The 22292-nt window shown below is 38.7% G+C and overlaps 1 protein-coding gene across 3 annotated transcripts in view; it reads left to right on the plus strand.

The window, feature by feature from the left end:
- Positions 1–22292, plus strand: part of VWA8 (von Willebrand factor A domain containing 8) — a 363734-nt gene that overhangs the window by 120408 nt on the left and 221034 nt on the right. For 2 of the 3 annotated variants that reach the window (XM_047859419.1, XM_047859262.1), the window contains exons 13-17: positions 2046–2206; positions 4689–4802; positions 10106–10204; positions 13265–13433; positions 15508–15585. In XM_047859419.1, coding sequence (XP_047715375.1) covers positions 2046–2206; positions 4689–4802; positions 10106–10204; positions 13265–13433; positions 15508–15585 — 621 coding nt within the window. The remainder of the gene's footprint in view (positions 1–2045; positions 2207–4688; positions 4803–10105; positions 10205–13264; positions 13434–15507; positions 15586–22292) is intronic. The other variant, XM_047859340.1, reaches the window with a different exon arrangement.

Here is a 22292-nt window from a genome sequence, read left to right on the forward strand (position 1 = left end):
TATGAAGCTGGCATTTTCAAAATTAACACCCATCCATTTCTTTAAAAATATAGTATCAATGGGATGCTCTCTTCATCCCCTCTGAATACCAATAGGAACACCTGAAGGAAACAAGGCCTACTCCTTCCTTTTTTTTTCCTTCATTTTTTTTCACCTCTTAATTTATACTCTTTTGTTACACATTTTGTACGTCCTTGTATAATCTCATAATTCCTACTAGAATAAGAAAGGGGTATAAATAAATAGGATGAGACAGACTTTCACATTGAGTCAATGTTTCTATTTTAAAGCAGTTTCCCACTTGAGGGGGCATTTAAGTTACCATGTAATTAATGTTTAATTAAACATTAATAAGGTAATGTTATAAGGTGGTGAGCCCCACCTTGGATCTGCTGGATCCAGATCTTCAGGGTGAGAGGGGCTTATGCTTATGCTTATGTATTTTCCAAAATTTCCCCCAGCTATTTCTGATATATATCTTTGACTTAGAAGTACTGTGCTAAGACATGTTTTCTCTTTGTTTTATTCTCTAGAACAATACATGATGTAACTCTATACTGAATATTTTTCTGAAATAATTATTGCCAAGAATTTTTTTTAATTTACCTATTTTATATTAATTTTAGAAAGATTTATTTGTGTATTTGGTTGTTTTTCAGAATTTGATTATGAAAATGACCCACAATGATTTATTTTGATTTGTCCTCTTTTTATCCATTTTTTGTTCTTACATGGCATACCCATGGGTAGGAGTGATCTCATTCTCACTCTGAACCGTCTCAGTAAATGCTGACAATGGTGATCAATTTAGTATTGACTATTGCAACTATCACTGGCTGCATAGAATGCCATGCTCATATAATTTGCATAGAACTTAAAATTCATAGTTGAAGAATTAAATGAAGTTAATGAGCTAAGCCAAATTTTGATAAGGTGTCACAGCCAGACCTTTAGGGCTATGGGGACTTGGTGAGTTTGAATGTTACCATTCTCAAGTGCTTTTATGATTCAGTATAGGCCTATTCACACTTCCTAAGTCAGTACTTTTTTGATAGTGAGAAAACTGAAATGATGAATACTTACATTTTCATCTTGGCTTCATTGTAGATCTGTTGCCATTGTGAATATAAGCAAATGTATTAGTTTTCTGTCTTCTTGAAACTGGAGTCGGATATCAAAGAATTTACAAAAGACTTTAAGTTTCAGGATAAAATCGATTGTAAAAGTTGAAATTTTGTTTGCTATAAGTTGCACAAAAGTTATCTGAAGGTGATAACAGAAAGCAAACTATTATTTTCATCATTAATACATGTAAGAAAAAATTATTCATGTTACATGGCACCTCGAATTTTTTAAAGTAAGCAGACATTTATATGCCACTGCTATTATAGTTTGCTTAAATCTGTTACACTGCTTTAACACAAGCGCATTGCGTGTGTGCTTTAAAGACTTGATTGTGAGTGCCATGCTATTGTTTGTCAATTCCTGTACCTCATCTGACGACTGTCCTCCTCGGCTTCCTCCATTTTCAGACCTCTTTAAATACACTGAGTCATTGTGATGGGTTCCTAGCATGGTTTTTCAGGAGACTTTAACTATAAGACAATGTACATTATTGATAAGCATCGCCTCCCATTGAGTTTGTATGGCCTCTACTTCTTAAAAAGGAATCCACACATTTTGATCCCTGCAAAAATAAAGCTGATTGAATTGAATTTCATTACAGTCAAGTGGAAATGAATGCCATCTAAATGAACCAAATGAACATTTCAAGGGAGGGGGGAAATGCTTAATAAGAAGGAGAGGGGGAAGAGCCCTCACTCTTATACTATGTTATGTGGATGAGTAACAGGACCAACTTCAAATAACCAGGAGAAGCTTTTGAATATCTCGCTCTTTACTGAATTGGAGAAGACGACTTCCCAGTTAGAGTGTGGAATGTTATGTTCAGAGAGGTACCTAACTCTAAAGCTAAGTAAGCCACCAACCTTAGTTTCAAAACTAATTCTGCGTTTTCTTTGGTGGGTGGTGTCACTTGGTTCCAGGATATGACAGCACGTGATCTGCTACAGCAGAGATACACTCTTCCCAATGGAGACACTGCTTGGCGGTCCTCACCCCTTGTGAATGCCGCTCTGGAAGGAAAGCTTGTCCTCTTGGATGGCATTCACCGTGTCAATGCCGGCACACTCGCTGTATTGCAAAGGTTTGCGTGAGTCACACACATGCAGAAAAACACACCATGGAAACAGTGGGTGGGGACTCTATCAATCTTTTTTAAACTGGGTTATGTAGTGGGGCGCCTGGGTGGCGCAGTCGGTTAAGCGTCCGACTTCAGTCAGTTCACGATCTCGCGGTCCGTGAGTTCGAGCCCCGCGTCGAGCCCCGCGTCGGGCCCTGTGCTGACGGCTCAGAGCCTGGAGCCTGTTTCCGATTCTGTGTCTCCCTCTCTCTCTGCCCCTCCCCTGTTCATGCTCTGTCTGTCTCTCTCTGTCCCAAAAATAAATAAACGTTGAAAAAAAAAATTAAAAAAAAAAAAAAAATAAACTGGGTTATGTAGAGACTGAGAAACTTAATTCTGTAACCAACCAGAACAGAAGATGTTTCTGTTGTTGTAAACAGTAGCGAAACTTCAAATAATGAACATTTTGGGAAAAACCACTGTCAGAGCAGCAGTCTCTGTATAAGAGTGGGAAAAAAAAAGCTGTCAGGTAGTAATTTTGAAAGACTTCGTATATGCTGGTTGATACATGCAATAAGTTACACAGCTGAAGTTTCTACGATTTGTCAGTTACTGCTTCACTGTTTATAAACTCCTTATGAATCATAGATCTAAATTATTCGTTGGGCATGTTGGAATTTTTTTTGAGAGAGAAAGGGTAGTTCCTTATATAAAATATGTAATAGGTGTTTGATGATATTTTATATAGACTAGAAAACTCACTTTGTGGTTATAAACTTGAACATTTATGTAACTATTGTTTCCTTATTTCCCTTTAGGTGGGGAAAACATTTCTAATTAACTTCTTTAGAGTGTAATGTTAAGAGAAAACTTCATGTGTAACTTTCATGGGAAATATGTCTATCCCGTTATTTAAGAAGATGAATGATACCAACTTTTGTTTATTCTGTCTTGATTCTGTCATTTGTAGATTTTTTTTTAACTATGGCATAAGCCATTTCCCCAACTAAATATTCAAAATTTTTTGTCACATCCTGAGTCTAATTAAAAATTCCAAAAATAGGGGTGCCTGGGTGGCTCAGTTGGTTGAGTGTCTGACTCTTGATTTCGGCTCAGGTCATCATCTCCTGGATCACGAATTCAAGCCCCACATCAGGCTCTGCGCTGACACCACAGATTCTCTCTCCCCGCTCTCTCCCCACTTGCACTCTCACTCTCTCTCAAAATAAATAAATTTTATAAAACTTTCCAAAAACATTGTTAGTCCTAATTAGGTTTGAGAGCATTTGAAAATAATAATCACAACCTTTCAGTGATTTGCCATAAATATTCCATAGATTTACGTATTTTTTTTCTTCTGAACGGATAAATACAGACACAAACAAAATAATAGCCCTCTCCTTTTATTGGTTATCCCTTGCCCTTAGGCCAAGCACTTAAGAGGAGTGGCTATGAGTGCTTACTCTGTACTGGGCATTGTGCCAGGCCAGTGCTTCTCAGGTTCTCAGCCGTAAGCACCTTCCAGGGATGGGGCTTTAAAACTACTGAGGCCTGAGCTCTGCCTCCTCAAATTCATATATAATCGATCCAGGGTGAGGCCCGGAAATAGGCATTTTCAAACCCTTCCTAGGGGATTCTAATGTGCTGCCAAGATTGACAACTGTCATAGCATCTACCTTACATTAGGTGTTTACTTTTCACAGCGATACTATGAGGTTGGTATTATCGCCCTAATTTTATAAAAGAAAAATTTAGAGAGATGGAGTAGCAGTTCTCCCCCTCCCCAGGCAGCTTATAAGGTGCCGAGCTAGATTTGAACACAGATCTGACTGAGTCTGCTGTCCATGCTCCTGACCCCTGCGTTGTGCAGTCTCCCCTCTCCTTGGTGTTCACCGAGTGGAGGTCCTTGTGGGGCAAGTGTAATGCAGGCTTCAGGAGACTTCAGTGGTTGGTGCTTTTCACCCTCTGCAACATCTGGAAGGGAGTGCTCTTGGTGCTATGGATGGTCAGGTCACCATCATAGTTTCTAGATAAAGCAGCACCAGTTATTTCATTATAAAGATCTTTGATATTTTAAAATCCTATAGTTCCAAAGATAGAAATTTTTTGAAAATACTATCCCTTAAAGACTTACATTAGACTCAGAGCATGTACCACTTGCCTTGGTCATTAATATGCACCTCCTGATGGTCCTGAGTCGCTCATTCGGCTGTTTCCTTGCACCTCCTTCCTCCTTCCCCTTTCCAGCTTCTCCTCGTCGTCCTTCTCCTCCCCACTGTCCACATCTCGTAACCATGACGACTGCTCTCCAGCACAGAAACCAATAGTTTTGCCAAGTACAGCAGTACTAGCCAACTTGAAGTTTCAAAAGGCGCCGCTAACAAAATTGTTAGACTCCATTGCCCATAAGAATAGACGTGATTAAAATGTGAGCCGATTCTACCTCCTGTAACTTCAGCATTCAAAACAGATGAATTTGTTCCCTGACTTTCGCCTCTCCCATTAGGTTGATCCACGACCGGGAGCTAAGCCTGTATGATGGCTCCAGGCTGCTGAGAGAAGACAGGTATATGCGCTTAAAGGAGGAGCTACAACTGTCTGACGAGCAGCTGCGGAAGAGGTAATGTTGGGTGCACTGCCCTCGTTCTTGTGGTCAAGTGTGCCTTCTTTTTATTATCCTTCTAAACCGAGGGCCAAGCCAGGCTAACTTCGAAGAATTTAATAGTTTGTTGTCCTGGGCATGCTCATAATCTGGCATTTCTTAAAACTTGGGTTTACGACCCAAGGTATGTTCTGCCCTCTCAGCCGAACTTTCACCTAAGTGTTTGAACACTTCATAAGATCCTTAGTGCTCAGAAGGTAACCCCTATTCATTGTCCTGGTGACTCAGTTTTTGTGCGGTACTTTGTTTCCCTTCAGCAAGACAAAAACAAAACAAAAACAACACCAAAACCTCTCGTAATTTACTGGGTCCTCCTTCCCAGGAAGTGATGGGTTATTACTGAGGTAAGCCACCTGATATAGGTGTGCCCTTTGTGGCTTATTTATATATTCCCTCCTAGAAATGTCACAACCAAATGCTATGTGTGAGGCTTGCTTGGATCCTGAATCAGGAAATAAAATGGAAACAGCTATAAAAGATACTTCGGGACAATTGGGAAAGTTAAATTTGAAATATATACTATATCATATTGAATTAATATGAATTTTTTAGATATCATAATGGTATTCTGGCTATGAAGGAGAATATTCCTGTTCTTAGGAGATGCACACTGAGATATTGAAGGGATAATGTAAAAAAATGTCAGTGACTTACTTCCCGACGTTTCAGGGGGGAAAAGACATGAACGTGTGTGTACATGAACACAGCACACACACACAGAGAAAGAACAAGTGGGAATAAGAACACAAAGTGGTAAAATCTTAATAAGTGGTGAAACCTAGGTAAAGGATGTATGGGTGTTCATATCCTATTCTTTCAAATTTTCTGTGTGTTTGAAAAATTTCAAAATATTTCCTCCAACTACACACCACTTTCCTTTAGAGGAGGTTTAGCAAATATAAGTTTTCTGTCTCGTTCCATTTCCATGGATATTTTGACATAATTAGAGATTGCTACCTTGGCAAATATGTAGTGACTTAATTGAATCTTGTTTAATTTAAAGCTTCTGCTCCCCACAAAGGGCTTGCTGACATATTGAAAACGTTAAAATTTTACAAATGATAATTAAGCGTGTTTCTTATTGTGTTTATGTTTTAAGGAGAATTTTGTTCAAAAGTTTTCTTGGAAGTTTTTATAGAGAGGAAATATTAAATTCCTTACTGCTTCTGTGTAAGTTATTAAAAAATGCACTTGATTATACACAGCTATTTATGCTTCTAGGATAGACATCCTTGAACTCCTCTAGCCCAGTGAATAGTTTAGTTGAGTGTCTAGGGAGGTAAGTTTTAAACATTCCTCTCATTTCATACCTTTTGTATTTTGTATTTTCAGGGAGCTGGATCAAAACAGTGGGGCAGTAGCTCTCTGCAAGCCTGCTTGTCAGGCTCCCTTAGGACTTCAGGAACATTTGTATTTGTAGTCAAATGTCCAGGAAATGACAGCCCTGTTTCCTGAGAAGGACCCAAGTTCTCCCTGATGGTCACAAGCGGTTTTACAAATGAAAACCATTTCAGGAACAGAGTGGCCCTGTACATCATGTTGAGGTTGTGGCTCAGACTGGTCAGTAGGACTTCCTTCTCAAAGTGTCCTATCTTCATCACTATTGATTTTCATCACTCCCATGAATACAAACCAGGCTCAGTTCTATCTCAAGAGGTTTCTGCGAGTAGGTGGAAACAAGTCATAAGAGTGTTGCTTGGTTTCTGTCATTTACTTTTTATTTTTGTTTGAATTTTGTGTCATTGTTAACCATGCATGAAACTTGAGCCAGATAGTTTTTCAAGGCATCTGACGAAAAATACCAGTCCCCTCTCATTGGTCCTCAGACACTTTCCCATTTCCCACACCCCAGAGACTACTACTTCTACTCTGAGCTGTTTCTTCAAGGTACTTACCTCCATATCACTAAATAATATACTTTTTTTTTTTTGTAGTACACTTGACACACAATTTACATTAGTTTCAGGTATCCAACATAGTGATTCCACAAGTTTCCATAGTATGCTGTGTTCACCACAAGCGTGGGTAGATACTGTCTGTCCCCATACATCACTATTGCAATATCATAATGTGCTTTCATTGATACTTCTTTATCTTACAGTATTTAGAACTTCACTCAATGTCTGCATTATTATCACAGTATAAGGACTGTATATAGTCGAGTCATTTAGTAAAATACAGTTGTTTTTCCTGTCTTACATACATTTTGATTTTCCTAGAGTTAGCGATTGTATACATATGAAGAGAGGCAGATATGTAGGTAAATAATTACAATGCAGCTTTTTTTTTTTTAATTTATTTTTGAGAGAGAGAGACAGAGCAAGCAGGGGAGGGGCAGAGAGAGAGAATCCCAGGGAGGCTCTGCGCTGTCAGCATGGTGCCTAATGTGGGGCTTGAACTCACAAACTGTGAGATCATGCCCTGAGCTAAGATGCTTAACCAACTGAGCCCCCAGGTGCCTATTACAATGCAGCTTTTAAATGTTAGAACAGAGATCTCTACAATAATGCTATGGGAACACAGAGGAGGAAGTGACCCTGTTTTCCATGTATTTATCACTTTTTCATTCCAGGTATTTCCCCTCTTGTCTAAATCTCCTCTCGGCGTGTGCAGGCACATCAGGCTTTTATCAGGTTTCCATCTTTTCTTTCGTAGTGCATCCTGACTAGCCCTAATCTGGACCTGCTGTCCTTCATACTTACAGCACAAATGTCATGCTAGATCTCTGTCCACTCCCACTTGCCCATTTCCTCCGGTTTCTCCTTCTGCAACTTTCATCTGTTAGGTGTTGAACCTCTTGGGCTGAACTTTTAATTTTCTCTCTTATGTTCGGCCAGTTTGTCAGGACTTCATTGACTTTTCAGGGGCAAAATGTCTAGGAGTTGATACTTCTCTGTCTGAAATATTTCTAAGAGTTGAAATCCTAATTCCTTCCCTTATCAGTATTCCTCCTTTTTTTTGTTTTGTTTTGTTTTTTGTTTTTTTGTTTGTTTGTTTTTTGGCCTGAGAAACATGCTATTTATTTTCTTATGAACATAAACAGGTTTTCTCTATTTCATTGTTAAAGAGTCATGTTACAGAATCTTCTTCACTCTGACGGATATGGATTGTTAGTAAATTTCTTTATCTTTTCCTGGCTAAACTTGATTTAATTTTGTGGCCCATTTTTGTCTTAGTGAGAATAAATATGTTCTCTTTTAGTGTCATAATAGGTTATAATAGGGTAGGTTATAGTATGTTAATGCCGTTGACAGTATTTCTTTCAAGCCTGTGTTTATTAGGTAGGAAGAGGACAGTTTGACCAAAAAGAATACAGCATAGTATAAAGTGGGAAATTTGTACTCAGTGAGGAAATTGATTTATTTCATGAGTTGTTCCTATAAGTCATATGACCCATTATCTAGTGTGAGTTGATGTTATATGCTGTGCATATCTAACATGTTACTCTTGGCGTTAGTATTTGAACTCTACATGAGAAACTCAGCGTCTGAATCATCTATCCCTTTATTTCTCTACCTAAGCACAGACTTGAAGTTCAGTGAAATCATTATTATATCTGATAGCCTTTAAACAAACTCAGCTATGAATGCTTTGTTTCCTTGGGGGATTTTGAGATAGAGGAAAAGTCAATGTAGAATGAAGGGAAGGCAGATTTAAGAGCGTCTTTGCCTCTGGACCCAGTTTGATAAATTTCGATACCTATCTCTTTTCAGATAGGACCAATTTTCATATTTGTGTTTAGCAAGACTTCTTTAGTTACAGGTAACAAAAAACCTTAAGTTTTTGCAAATCATGTGTTCAAAGGAGAGGCAAGGATGCAGTTGGACCTCAGGAAATAACTGCAACCCAGGACTTGAATGTTGCCAGGACATTATTGCTCTGTACTTTATCTCTTTGTCTCTAACGTCAACGTCACAGCACCTGGCACATAGTAGACCACTTAGCAAATGTTTTTGGGCAAGTGAGTAAATCTTAACCTAGTATAAATTCTAGGAAACTCAAGGTAAAGGTAACTCCATTAATCCAGTTTTAGACAATCTTCTGAGCTAGCAAATGTTTCTGATACCACAGTGCCTAGTAATTAAGAGCTACTAGCAATGGGTTACTGTGCCTGTCAACTTCATAGTGTGAAACCCAGTTTCTAAAGAATTGTACTTGACTCCTTTGCTGACCTCTGTTGTATTCTAATTCTAATTCTTCATGAAGATCATATGTCTTGATCTGAATGCTCTGCAGGCATTGTCCGCAAGTAACTACATAGCTGATGTGCTCTTAAATATGGTGTAAGAAATGTTAGCAACTTTCCTTCCCTTGCTGCAAGACACCAAGAATACAGTGGACGTGGTGGTTAGAAATAGCATGATGGCCACGCACATCAGACACCATGCCTGCATTTCTCACAGGAAACAAGGACCAAAATAGAATTGCTTCCTTTGATGAGAAAAACTTCTTTGAGGAAAGGGAGAGTACAAATACTATAAGCTGCTAAATATGTCCCTTCCTGCCATCGGTCAGAGCCTAGATGAGGGGGCTGAGAGTTTCTGTGCATTACTAATAGTTTGTTTTGCCAAGAAAGGGCTTATGGTTATCTCAGGGAAGCAGTAAAGATTAGTGGCCTAGTCTCAGTTATAATTATATATAGTCTGGTGTTTTGCATTTTTATTGAATATTTTATTAGTATTAATTATGAGTGAACATCAAAAATGGTTTACAATCTCCAGTTTTTGTAGATCGGTATTGAACCATAACTGGACGTTGGGCGTAATCCTTGATAGATTAGCTTCTCTAGACCCTTTTATTTTTATTCTTGTGTTAGAAGATAGGTAGGATCTCAGCATTCTCTCCGCCTCCCCAGAAACCTCAGGATCTTTTTAGTAGCAATGTAGGCCATGTAAATTTTAAAATTCAAGATAGACCCAGGATTTTCTGCCCAAATCTTTGTGTTTGATTCTCAGCAGATTCTGATTTTGAAAAATTACTGGTTTTTTTTTTTTTTTTTTATGGTCAAGGAAAAGTTCTAAACTCTGTGTCTATAAAGAATCTAATTATTATTATATGGTGTGGTTTTGTCCTTTTGATACAGAGGATGCACCTTCTCTAACATATTCATTCATTTAGATGAGCTGTTCTGCTTTTGGGTAGAAAATCATTATTCTCAGTCCTTATCAATTACCTCCATTGTCCTTGCCATCAGAGGTCTTCAAAAAGTTTCTTGCTGTGATGGTTCTTAACAACAGTAATATATTTATTTCGTTATTTAGCATCTGCTGTCATTCAAGTACCACCCTAGACCTCGTGTGCCATAAAGATGAGCAAGAAATGTGCCCATGCAGTTTGCTACATTGCATCGGGAAAAAAAGGTGAAATATGGGCTGTAGATAGAACTACGTAGCCTGTAGGTTCAGCACTAGTCTTATAGTACAGAAAGCCAGTTACAAGATCCTCCTCTGGTTTATGATTAATGTCTTTATAAAAACCTTCTATGTCATTCTTTCAAATTCCTCAATATACACATTTGACAAAAATGTACTGTATAATTTCCTTCCAAAGATTAGACTTTACTGAAGTCTTTCTTCTTTTATTAAATGAATAGCTTTTTTGACATATAATGACATATAATAAACTGTGAATATTTATAGTGTGCAGTTTGATAATTTTTATATTTATATATACTTATGAAACTGTCATCACAGGATAATGAATACATCTGTGACCACCACCCCAGAGTATCCTCAGATCTCTTGGTAATCCCTCTCTCTTGACCCTTGTCACCCTCCTCTGCTACCCTCAGACTCTGCTTCAAGTTACTTGATTTCTCTTATATTTTCTAGAACTTTATATAAATGGGATCACACAGTATATACTCTTTTTGATCTAACTTCTTTTACTCAGCATACTTATTTTGAGATCTTTCATGTTGTTATGTATATCAATACTTCATTCCTTCTTATCGCTAAGAAGCAGTGGAAAGTGCTTTTCTCTCTAAAACTTATGTGCCCAAACATATTGACCCCAATACTTCTATTCCTGAAATCTTTTTAAAAGAGCACTTTGCTTTTCTCATCCTTAATTCTTATGAAATAGTTATTTATCTCAGTCAAGCCATATCTTTAGTTTCATTTGTTATTTGTTGTTAAATTGTAGTAAAATGAACATTAATCTTAGTTTTAACTTTTGATAGTGTTTGTTTCCTAATTCTCAACTATTTACCACATATTCAGCCTTTGTATTACACACCAGTGTCTTAAAGCACCTGAAAGTACATGGCAGATCCTTAGGAGTACTCTACTCAGCGGCTTTCAGAGGTGGAGATCCTATCATCATCAGGAAATGACTTTCCATATGACCTATTTATATGTAAGGAAGCCTTTGGGGTGACCTAGCAACAAAACGGTCCTTATCCTGTTATTCAGTAGTTTGCTGGCTGTTTTCATAGTCAGTATACACTTCTCTGCCTGATACATCAACAGTCTCGGAAACTGCCGCTCTTTAAATTGGGCCAGCTCACTTGGGTGTACCCAGCTAGAGCCAATACCAAAAAGCAAGCCACAGACAATGTATGTTCCAAGCAATGATCATCACCTATTTAAAGTCAACCCCCCTAGCTTGCTCTCATGTTGCTTGTTCTCATGTTAATTTCTCTTCTGGTACTAAACCCACAGCTCAGCTGTGGTCCCTGCTTCCTGATCTTTTGGTTGAAGGATATAAATTAGACTTCCTCTTTTGGCTTACTTGTTGGATTTTGGCTTTGTTTATTCCCTGATTTAGTATCCCTCATTATCTTGAGTAAGAAACTACATCTGCAGATTTAATTTTGTGCAGTGAAAGCACAAAAAAGCAGCTCTGTCTCTCCCACCTTCTTTTGTCCCAGCTAGGAAAGAGGAGGAGCAGGGATGAATCCAACATCTGTTGTTGGGCCACGAAGCAGGAGTTTTCTGGATTGTAGCAAACCATTTGGCAGGAGTGGAAAATGGAATAACCTTCCCTTTTAGCTTTTAGATGACAGGATTCTCTGTGTCCAGGTTCTCTTGTGTGACTAATTGCTGTCGGTCCTCAGTGATCATGCTATCCTCAGGCCTTCCGGGCACTGTTCATGCTGCTGTTCTTTCCTGTTTTCCCAGAACAACTCCTTTGGACAGATCATTCCCATGCCCTGCTTGAATATCTGTAAATAAGGATTTTTTTTTTTTTTCCCACCTGGAGAAATGAAATGATATCTGGTAGCTTTCATGAATTCCTCTAGACCTTTCTCATATGACCATTTCCAAAAAACTGCTTTTCCCTGGTTTACAAATCATGGAGTGGCCTCTAAATGTACAGATCACATGGTCAGAGAGTCCGTGGACCTACCTGTTTTATTGGGAGGACATGGTCTTATCTGAAATCTTCAGATTACTTATCTGATTCTCTCCACACATTTCCTACCTCCTGATATTCTAGCCGCCTAAGCACTTAACTATTGGTTTCTATTATAACAGTTAATGGCAATGAGTATTCCATTTCTGGAGAAATGCCAGTTATGTACCTATATTTTTGTTTTTGTGAAGATCTTGGCAGGTGTTGAGTTTCAGATCTTCTTTCACATAACAAGGATGATACTACCCTCTAAAGTTGTATTTCCACTTGGGTTTAGAGTATAGTTCATAAGAACTGACAATATCACCCCATGATTAGATCATGATAAGGGGTGTCTAGTCCCTTCTCCAAAACATACTAAGTCATTTCATAAACCAAGGCGAGTCTTATCTTCTTCCTCTGTGTGTCCTAGAATATTTACATCATCAGATTCCCTAGCAGAGATTTATAAAAGAGATCACTTTAAAAAAATCACAATATTTCCTAAAAAATGACAAAAGAGTGAATGATCTAAAAGTTGAATTTTCTCTACTTTTTGAAGACTATTCTTATTGTCAATTGCAAATTTTAAATTTAATCCAGCCCCTGTGCTGCTTAAATTTTCTGTGTTGTAAAAAGCCTTCTCATCCTGGATCATACTTCTTGGTCTTTCTACGATTTACATAGAGTGGGCTCCTTGCAAGACAGGAGATTTTGAGGGGATTTTGAATAAAGAAAAGGAAGCTGTGTAATGAATGTGAATTGGAGGGGATTTTGTTCTGAGGGACTTTGGAGAAATTTTGCTGGACATGTAACAGCATATCCCAAACGGTGGTTTGTGCAAGGCATGGAGACCATCAGTGGAAATAATCCAACATATTTTAACAGTAGGTGATTCTTTTTTGTGTTAATAATAGGTTCTTAGGATGTCCTGATTTTTTTCAAAGCTTGTTCTTTGGATAATAGCTTTGACTATATTAACAGCAACATGATGGGGTTATCACTGCCTAGGCTTTAGCTCCCATGACCTAATTTCTAATATGAATGATTATGTTTGTTTGTTTTATTCCCCCTCCCCGCCTTAGATCCATTTTTCCTGTCCACCCCTCCTTCAGAATCATCGCCTTGGCAGAACCCCCTGTCTTTGGAAGCACCACACAGCAATGGCTGGGACCAGAATTCTTAACCATGTTCTTTTTCCATTATATGAAACCACTTGCCAAAAGTGAAGAAGTTCAAGTGATTAAGGAAATGGTAAGAGTGAGGCTAGCTCTAGCCTGTGGCCTTCAACTGTTCCTTTTTTAAGGCACTCTGACACCTGCTGGAGTAGAGTTGGACATTCCTGGCTTTTTCTTCCCATTTACTCCCACATTTCCTGATATAATGGGCCTCATACTTCAGCATTTTTTTCAGAAACATATGGAAGGTCTGATAAAATACAGATTGTTGAGTGTCTAGGTCTGGGGTGGTACACGAGAACTTGGCATTTCTTAGGTGATGCCGATGCTGCTGATCTGGGGAACACACTTTGAGAACCATGGATGTAAGCTAGCTCTCCACTTTCCTCATATGGAAGCAGATTTGGATTCCTTTTCCTCTTCTAATCAGCCAAAGATGATCATTTTAAGTTCCTATACAGGGAGGCCAAATATATCTTAGTTCCTTAGATTTTAGAATATATAAAGTAATGCTGTTCCCCTCGATACTGTAATATATCCTGTACTTACCTGACCAGTTACCTGGTGGCTTGCAGTATACATAATGCATTATTTCAGTGTCTGCCTTAACCAAGTATTGTGCTTAACGCTTGTGGAACTCCAGAACTTCACTGTTCAGTGTAGCTCTAGCCACATTACAGAAATTTTAAAAGTTCAGTTTCTCAGTCATGTTTCAAGTGGTCAGTAACTATGTGGGGCTTCTGGTTACCATGTCAGACAGCATAAGTAAAGAACATTTCCATCATCATAGAAAGTCCTCCTGGGCAGTGTTGTTCTAGATCACGAATAATTAACTTTATACATGAATGCACCCATCCCTTCTGAAAGACCAGAATGAGCTGATTAATTTTAGGTCTTGTGAGCATGATGGTGAATAAGGGCATAGGCTTTCAAGTCAAATAGCTTGCTTTTAAAGTTTTTTTTCTTTTTTAATGTTTATTTTTGATAGAGAGAGACAGAGTGCAAATGAGGGAGGGGCAGAGAAGAGGGAGACATGTAATCCAGAATCTGAAGCGGGCTCCAGGCTCTGAGCTGTCAGCACAGAGCCTGATGTGGGGCTCGAACTCACAAACTGTGAGATCATGACCTAAGCCAAAGTCGGATGCTTAACCGAATGAGCGACTTAACCCAGGTGCCCCCAAACAGCTTGCTTTTAAATGCCAAATCCGCTATTTATTAGCTCCCAGATCTTGGGTAAATTACTCAACCAAAGTTGGGGATATATCACAGGATTGATTAAAAGAATAAATGAAATAAAGTATATACTGAAAAGAACTTAGAATTTTCAAGTTCCAGTCACTTAAAAATCATCAAAGGAATCCTGAGCAGTTTACTTCTGAAATGGTTGCATCATACCAGTCATTGTTCTAACATCTCTGTGATATTTGTATTTATTTTAAATGCTTATTTATTTTGAGAGAGAGAGAGAGAGAAAATGAGAGAATCTGCAGTGTTAGTGTGGAGACTGATGTGGTGATCTCACAGTATATGACCTGAGCTGAAATCAAGAGTCGGATGCTAAATTGTTACAGTTCAGGCAACAAGTGTGTGTTATTTGGGCCATTGTTCTTCACAGTTCATTGATAAACTGATTATACCCCTTAGGTGTGTGGTTTAAAAGCCCTTGAAAAAATGAACAGCTTGAGCATCCAGTCTTTGTACAAGGATACCTTATGTCACTTTGTAGATACAAGATGATGATTAAATGAGGGAGTTTGGTTTCAGTAAGAAAAAATGCTGAAATTAGAATTTAAAAAATCATGCTGAAGCTTACAAACGGGGAAATAATTATGAAAAGTTTTTTTATGGGCACATTTTATGCCAGTTTTTAATTGAGCAACTCCTTTCATCTTTTATCCTCGTGATGGAAGTGTAAATGAAGGGCAGCTTCGCCTCAGTTACCTGATGGTTAAAGAGAAAGTAGAGGTGTAAGTGTTTTCTGAGAAAATGAACAAGCAAATTTAGCTAGGAGTTAAACATGTTACCTATCATCAGAGACTTTCTAAAAATGTAATTCTAATATTGTTTGCTAACTAGCCATAATTTCTGGTTGATTGATCAGATATCCCAACTTATTCTTTCTTTCTTTTCTCAATTCTCTCATAAAATAGGTCCCAAATATACCTCAGGAAGCTTTGGACAGATTGTTATCATTTGCACACAAACTCAGAGAGACACAGGATCCCACGGTAAGTCTGGGCTTTTTCCCATAGGATTTTTCGTTGTTGACATGCTGCTGCTTTATGTTCTCAGAGTTTAATGCTTAAAAATCTATTTTTCAAGCTGGTATTTTTATCTCTTATGCTGTGCTTTGCCCTGTGCATATATTTCACTCTCTTGGTGGTTTGAACATTTGCTCCAGCCACTCGTGGCTGGTATCATACAAAAACCAGTAGCTCTAGAGGAGTGCTTGATATTCTTAGGGGTTTCACTTCTGCTACCCTGGTCTCCTGTGCTGAGTGGTCTCACCTAGTCCTTTGGCTTCAAGTACAACCTCTTATGTTAACGCCAACATATTTCTCTTCAGCTTCTAGCTTTTCTTTTCTCATTGATTCTCTGTTTCTAACTGTATTTCCGTCTTGGGATGGTATAGGGGCAGAAAACTTTCCCCTTCCTTCCTTCCTTCCTTCCTTCCTTCCTTCCTTCCTTCCTTCCAGGTTCTTTGGTCAGCCTAATAATTAAATGGACATGAGACAGATTAACAGGAGAAAACCCAATTTGATGTCATATGTACAGGAGCCCTATAAAAATATTAGACTTAAAGAAATGACCAAAGCAGGCAGCTTTTATACCTTTCGGACAAACAATAAATTTGACAAGGCAAATTGACAAATAAATTGACAAGGCAAAAAGTTTGAGCTTGGGATGGTAAATTAGTGACAAAGTAACAAAGTTTGTTTATATTGCCATCTTAGCCCTTTGTTCCCTATTTCTGGCATTAAGGATGCGCTCTACCCTCCTGGGACAGAGAGGGTGCCTTTCAGGTGGGAGGTTTATTTCCTGCTTTTGGGGGACAGAGGAGGGTCAGAGTGTCCTTCTCATACTGACTGTTTCTTAAGTAACTTTAATTCAAAATAATAAACATGTCAAAATGGCATACTTTGGGGTGGCATATTATGTTCCCCCACCCTTTTTAAAATTTCTTGCCTAACGTTTATTTCAGCATTCACAGTTGAAAACATTTTTGCACTGTTACAAAAACTTCCCCCTGTCAAAAGCCCAATACACTCGGTATAATTCATGCTCTATCTGGGGTGAAATGAAAAGGTTATTCGTTTTTAATCTGAAGTCTTCAAGCAATAGTTAATATTTAAAATAGACCAAAGCAAGTTGTATATTTTCCCACAGAGGAATAAAAGGACTAATGAAAATGTTATTGGCCTTGGGCTGGAATTTTAATACCTAAGCCTGGTTATATTATGCCAATCAGAAGCACGATTGGTGACTATACATGCATTTGAATAGCAAAAAATAGAGAACTAATTCTTTAATAAATGCAGCTTGGTAAGCAAAACCTTTTAAAACACAGGGCACAGGGGGCACCTGGGTGGCTCAGCTGGTTAAGCATCCCACTCTTGATCTCAGCTCAGGTCTTGATCTCAGGGTCATGAGTTCAAGCCCCACACTGGACATGAAGCCTACTTAAAAAATACACAGGGCCCATGGGGAATAAAAATAAGGGACTTGATGCTTAAAACATTGGAAACCACTGTGTATGTTGGAAGGATCAAGGACTGTCACTAACTCTATGAATCTCGGTGTTCTCATCTGTAAAATGGGAAGTGCCATCTACTTCATAAGGATGTTGTAATGATTAAACATGAAAATGTATGTGAAGAATCCTTTTCTTGGTAGCTGCTTAATAAATGTTCATTTCTTTCACTGCTCAATGGGATACTCTGGGATTGCTGTAAATTCAACCTATCTTATACAACTGAACTGTCTTTCCCCTTTAAATCTATTCCTACTTCCTTTTTTAATCCCCCGATTTTGTTAATAATCTGTCTCCTTGCTTTCCCACTATCTCCACTTACCCTGAAAGAAAATCTCATCAATTTAGCATCATGATGTCTCATCCATTCTCTTACCTATTATCAGAATTGTCCTGGTATTTGGTTTCATAATCTTTCTGCTGGAATATCGTTATTTCCTTTTGACTGCCCTCATCACCAACAATTTGTTCCTAATATGACCCTGTGTTACTTTCCCGTGCCTGTTTAACAAATTACCATAAATGGTTTGTAACACTGGAAATTTATTTTCTCAGTGTTCCGGATGCCAAAAGTTTGGAATGCGTATTACTGAGTTGAAATCCAGGTATTAGCAACACTCCCTCAGGGGCGCAAGGGGAGAATCTGTCCCTTGCCTCTTCCAGTTCTGCTGGTGACCAGCATTCCTTGACTTGTGGCCTCGTTATCTTAACCTCTGCCTCCATCTTCACATCACCTTCTCTTTTGTGTGTCTGTGTCAGATTTTTCTCAGCCTCCCTTTTACGAGGATACGGGTGATTGCATTTAGGGGCCACCCAAATAATCCAGGATAATCTCTTCATCTCAAAGTCTTTAATGTGGTCTACAAAGTCAGCCTTGCCATGTAAAGTAAAATTCACAGGTTCCAGGGATTAGGATGTGGGTATCTTGGGGTATAGGGGGTGGGAGCATTTTCTAGCTGTCACAGGCCCCCTATTAATAACTCCTGGGACCTCATCTGTAACTCTGCTTCCTTATTTGTTCTTTTCAGCTATACCATTCTCTTTCTTGTTCCTTAAACCCACTAGTGTCTGCCTCAGGGCCCTTGCCACTCAGCATTTCCTCTGGCTAGATTGTTCTTCTCCAGATAACTGTAGCTTTGCCCCCTCCCCCTTTTGGATTTGCTCAGATGCCACCTCTTCAGAGAGGCCAACCTGAAGCACTCTGTTTAGAATCACGCTTCCCGCCCTTTTCATTCCCAGCTCTCTTTGGGCTTTCAAGTTCCTCCTGAGGCTTAACCATTTGACATAATATATGTTTCACTCACTTTTTTAAATTGTCTGTTTTCCCTGACTCAAATTTATGTTCCAGGATGACAGGGATTTTTGTTGTGGTCCCTGCTGTATCCCCAGCATCTGGAATTTGCCTACTGTGTAGTAGATGCTCAACAAATATCTATTAAGTAAATGAATGAGTGACTCTTCCTTGTTATCTCTGGAGTGGCCTTTCCTGAACTGTTAAGGGCTGAATTCTCCGCTTACAGACTGACGGACAACCCGCTAAAACATGCATGCCTGCCAAGTTCCATTTGGCTGTGTGCTGCCCTCCTCAGCCTCGCTCTCTAGAGCCTCTCTTGAAGCACCCTCAGGCCTCCCGCACTCCTCTTCTTACTGGTTCCTGAGCCCAGCACATAACCAGATGCCTCCACGTCAGGTGATGCCCGAAATGTGCTTTCTCCCTGTCTGCTCTCCCACAGGTCCTTGTTCCGTCAGGTCTCTCTCAGCCCCTCAGGCAGAACTAACTTCAGTCTGCAGTCTGTTTTCATGACACTTGACGTAGGATTCTCTTACAGACCTGTGGTGGCTCTATCTGTGTTTATTTTTATCTCCCCAACGACTGTTTGAACTCCTTGTTCATTCTTTTAGTTAAAAATTTTTTTATTACATTTATTTATTTTTGAGAGATAGAGCAAAGCGAGAGTGGGGGTGGGGGGACAGGCAGAGAGAGAGGGAGACACAGAATCTGAAGCAGGCTCCAGGCTCTGAGCTGTCAGCACAGAGCCCGACGCGGGGCTCGAACCCACAAACTGTGAGATCATGACCTGAGCCGAAGTTGGACACTTTACCGACTGAGCCACCCAGGTGCCCCAGTGTTCATTCTTTTATTCCCGTTTCCCAGCCTGGTGCCTGGCACATAAGAGACACTTAATAAATGTTTGATGAATGAATGAATGAAATGACTAATCAGCTAATTACTAATTTATTAACACATTGTCCCTAGAGTTTTCTCTCCCAGAGAATGTTACATTTTCATAAAAGAAATAATTCTTTAAGAGGAAAAAGAGAGAATTTATTTGAAAAAATTTCTGATCAGAACCTTCATATTTTTAAGCTGAATTACTGGTACTAATCATGCTAATACAAAAAACCCTTGAAGTGTGCTCTTAAACTCCATAACCATGGTAACTAAGAGAATGTGCTCATATCCTCACTTTCTTTTTTGCAAGATGACACTGCACTTAGAAATGTAATGTTATAAACGTTAAACATGTTAGGAATTTTGTAATTAAAGTGCATTCTCAATTTCTAATTGATAATGTGAGAGAAGAAATAACCAAACCCTTTATTCAACACTTAAATGGCTCAACATAAAGCTTTGTTCTGATTTTTTGGACACTGGATGTTATCATAAAGCATTTCGGTATTATCAACTGAGAAAGCTCGTGTTTTTCAAATTCATGAGAAAGTCCTTACCGATCACTGGAATGAAATGTGAAGCCTGAATTCAATGTCATTCTTGGATGAGATTAGAATATTGTATACTAGGAAGTTACTGTACTGTTTATTGGGACTCTTGTCATGAGAATGCTCGGGTTGGAGTCATTAGTCATACATTTTCCATGATGAAAATAGGAATTTTTGTGGACCCAGGTGTTAAGAATGGGAATTGCTGAATCATATTAGGCTTCTGATACTTTAAATCATACTGGCTGAAATAACCTTATCCTCCCTTCTTCCTTCTTTCTCATATCCATCAGGTGCCAAGTTCTCTGAAATAGTTGTTGATTCCTTCTCTCTACTCCTTTTTGCCAGTGACCTTACTGTAGTACCTCATCATTTTATAGACAGATCATTGAAGGAGCTTTCTGTTTCCTGTCTCAGTTCCCCCCGTCCTTCACTTACTTTGCATGCTCCTGCCAAATTAATCTTTCTAAAATCATATTACCACTTTGTGCACAAAAGAAGTCCTATTGCCTTTCAGGGTAAAGCCAAACTCCTCCAGGGGTCAGTCCCAGGTCTTTGTTACTTAGGAGCAAGTTCTCCAGCAAGACCCTGTGATAGAGCTGGGCTGGTTTCCTCACAGTCTGCACGATTTCTGTTTCTTTTGCTTTCATGCCTTTGTTCATAGCCTTTCTCCTGCCCACTTGAACAATTTAATTTTAAGCCCCTATAGCAGTTGTCAAGTGCTTCACTTGCTTTGGCATTAAATTATATGCTATTTTGAATTGCAATTCCTACTTTCTTATATTTAAATATTGCCTCCATGTCTAGAATGCAAATTTGTTGAAAACAAGGATGAACCAAATGTTTGCTTACAAATGAGTTCTTTGAAACATCGAATGTGTTTTTTAATAGAAAAAAGGGTACATTGTAAATGGTGATCTTGCTCCCAACCTAGTCCCCAGAGGACTCGTTAACCTATGTTGTAGCTGAAATACAACTCTAGTATTAGCATAACAGCATCTCATGGAGCCGTGAAATACCCAAGGGAGAGAAATCACTTCCTTTTGTTCTTCCTTGGAACATGCAGAAGTCACCTCAAGTGAAATGTGGAAACAAGCAAATAAACTGTGTCTCTGGCATTGTGGCATCCTACCACCATCCATCCTGAACCCTCTGTTCACGTCTTGGAGTCCTCTTCTGTGTTCCCTTAGGGGTCACATGTGCCCTCATTTCACCCTGGCCTGTTCTTTAAAAGTTCTTCTCTCTTCTGGTTTTCAGTGAAAACTGCTGTTTCCTAATGCTGCTGATCTAAATCCAATAATAATCTGATACATTAAATTCATACTAAAGTGTAGGTCACATCACCTTCCTGTTAGATTTTCTTCATTTTGAAGAGGCTGACTTTTAATAATAATTGGTGACATTTGTTGAGCATCCATGTGACTGACCTCTGCTAAGAGAACAATTTTCTCTTTTGTCCTTTTTCTTTCTTTTTTGTTCTTTCAAGTTTTTATTTTAATTCCAGTTGGTTAACATACAGTGTAATATTAGTTTCAGGTGTAGAATTTAGTGATTCATCACTTACATATAACATCCAGTGCCCATCAAAACCAGTGCCCTCTGTAATACTTACCTATTACTCATTTTTAACCCATCCTCCTACCCATCTCCCAGCAACTCTCAGTTTGTTCTCTATAGTTAAAAATCTATTTTATGATTTGCCTGTCTTTTTTCCCCCATGTTCATCTGTTTTGTTTCTTAAATTCCACAAATGAGTGAAATCCTATGGTATTTGTCTTTCTCTGACTGACTTATTTTGCTTAACATTATACTTTCTAGCTCCATCCACAGCATTGCAAATGGCAAGATTTCATTCTTTTTTATGGCTGAGTAATATTCCATTGAATATAAACACCACCTCTTTATCTGTTCATCAGTCAGTGGACATTTGCATTCTCTCCATACTTTGGCTAATGTTCATAATGCTGCTACAGACATTGGGGTTCATGTATCCCTTCAAATCAGTATTTTTTTATCCTTTGCATAGATATCTGGTAGTTCAATTGCTGGATCATAGAGTAGTTCTATTTTTAACTTTTTGAGGAACCTCCATACTGTTTTCCAGAGTGGCGACACCAGTTTGCATTCCCACCAACAGTGTAACAAGGTTCCCCTTTCTCCACATCCTCCCCAAGAGTTGTTTTCCTATGTTGTTAATTTTAGCCATTCTGACCAGTATGAGGTGGTATCTCATTGTAGCTTTGATTTGTATTTTCCTGATGATGAGTGATGTTGAGCATCTTTTCATGTGTCTGGTTAGCCATCTGGATGTCTTCTTTGGAAAAATGTCTATTCATGTCTTCTGCCCATTTTTTAATTGAATTGTTTTTTGGGGTGTTGAGCTTGATAAGCTCTTTATAGATTTTGGATATTAAACCCCTCTTAACAATCTTAAAGGTAAAGGCAGTATTATCGCCAACTTAA

Source organism: Prionailurus viverrinus, chromosome A1, assembly GCF_022837055.1.
Source record: "Prionailurus viverrinus isolate Anna chromosome A1, UM_Priviv_1.0, whole genome shotgun sequence".
NCBI lineage: Eukaryota > Metazoa > Chordata > Mammalia > Carnivora > Felidae > Prionailurus > Prionailurus viverrinus.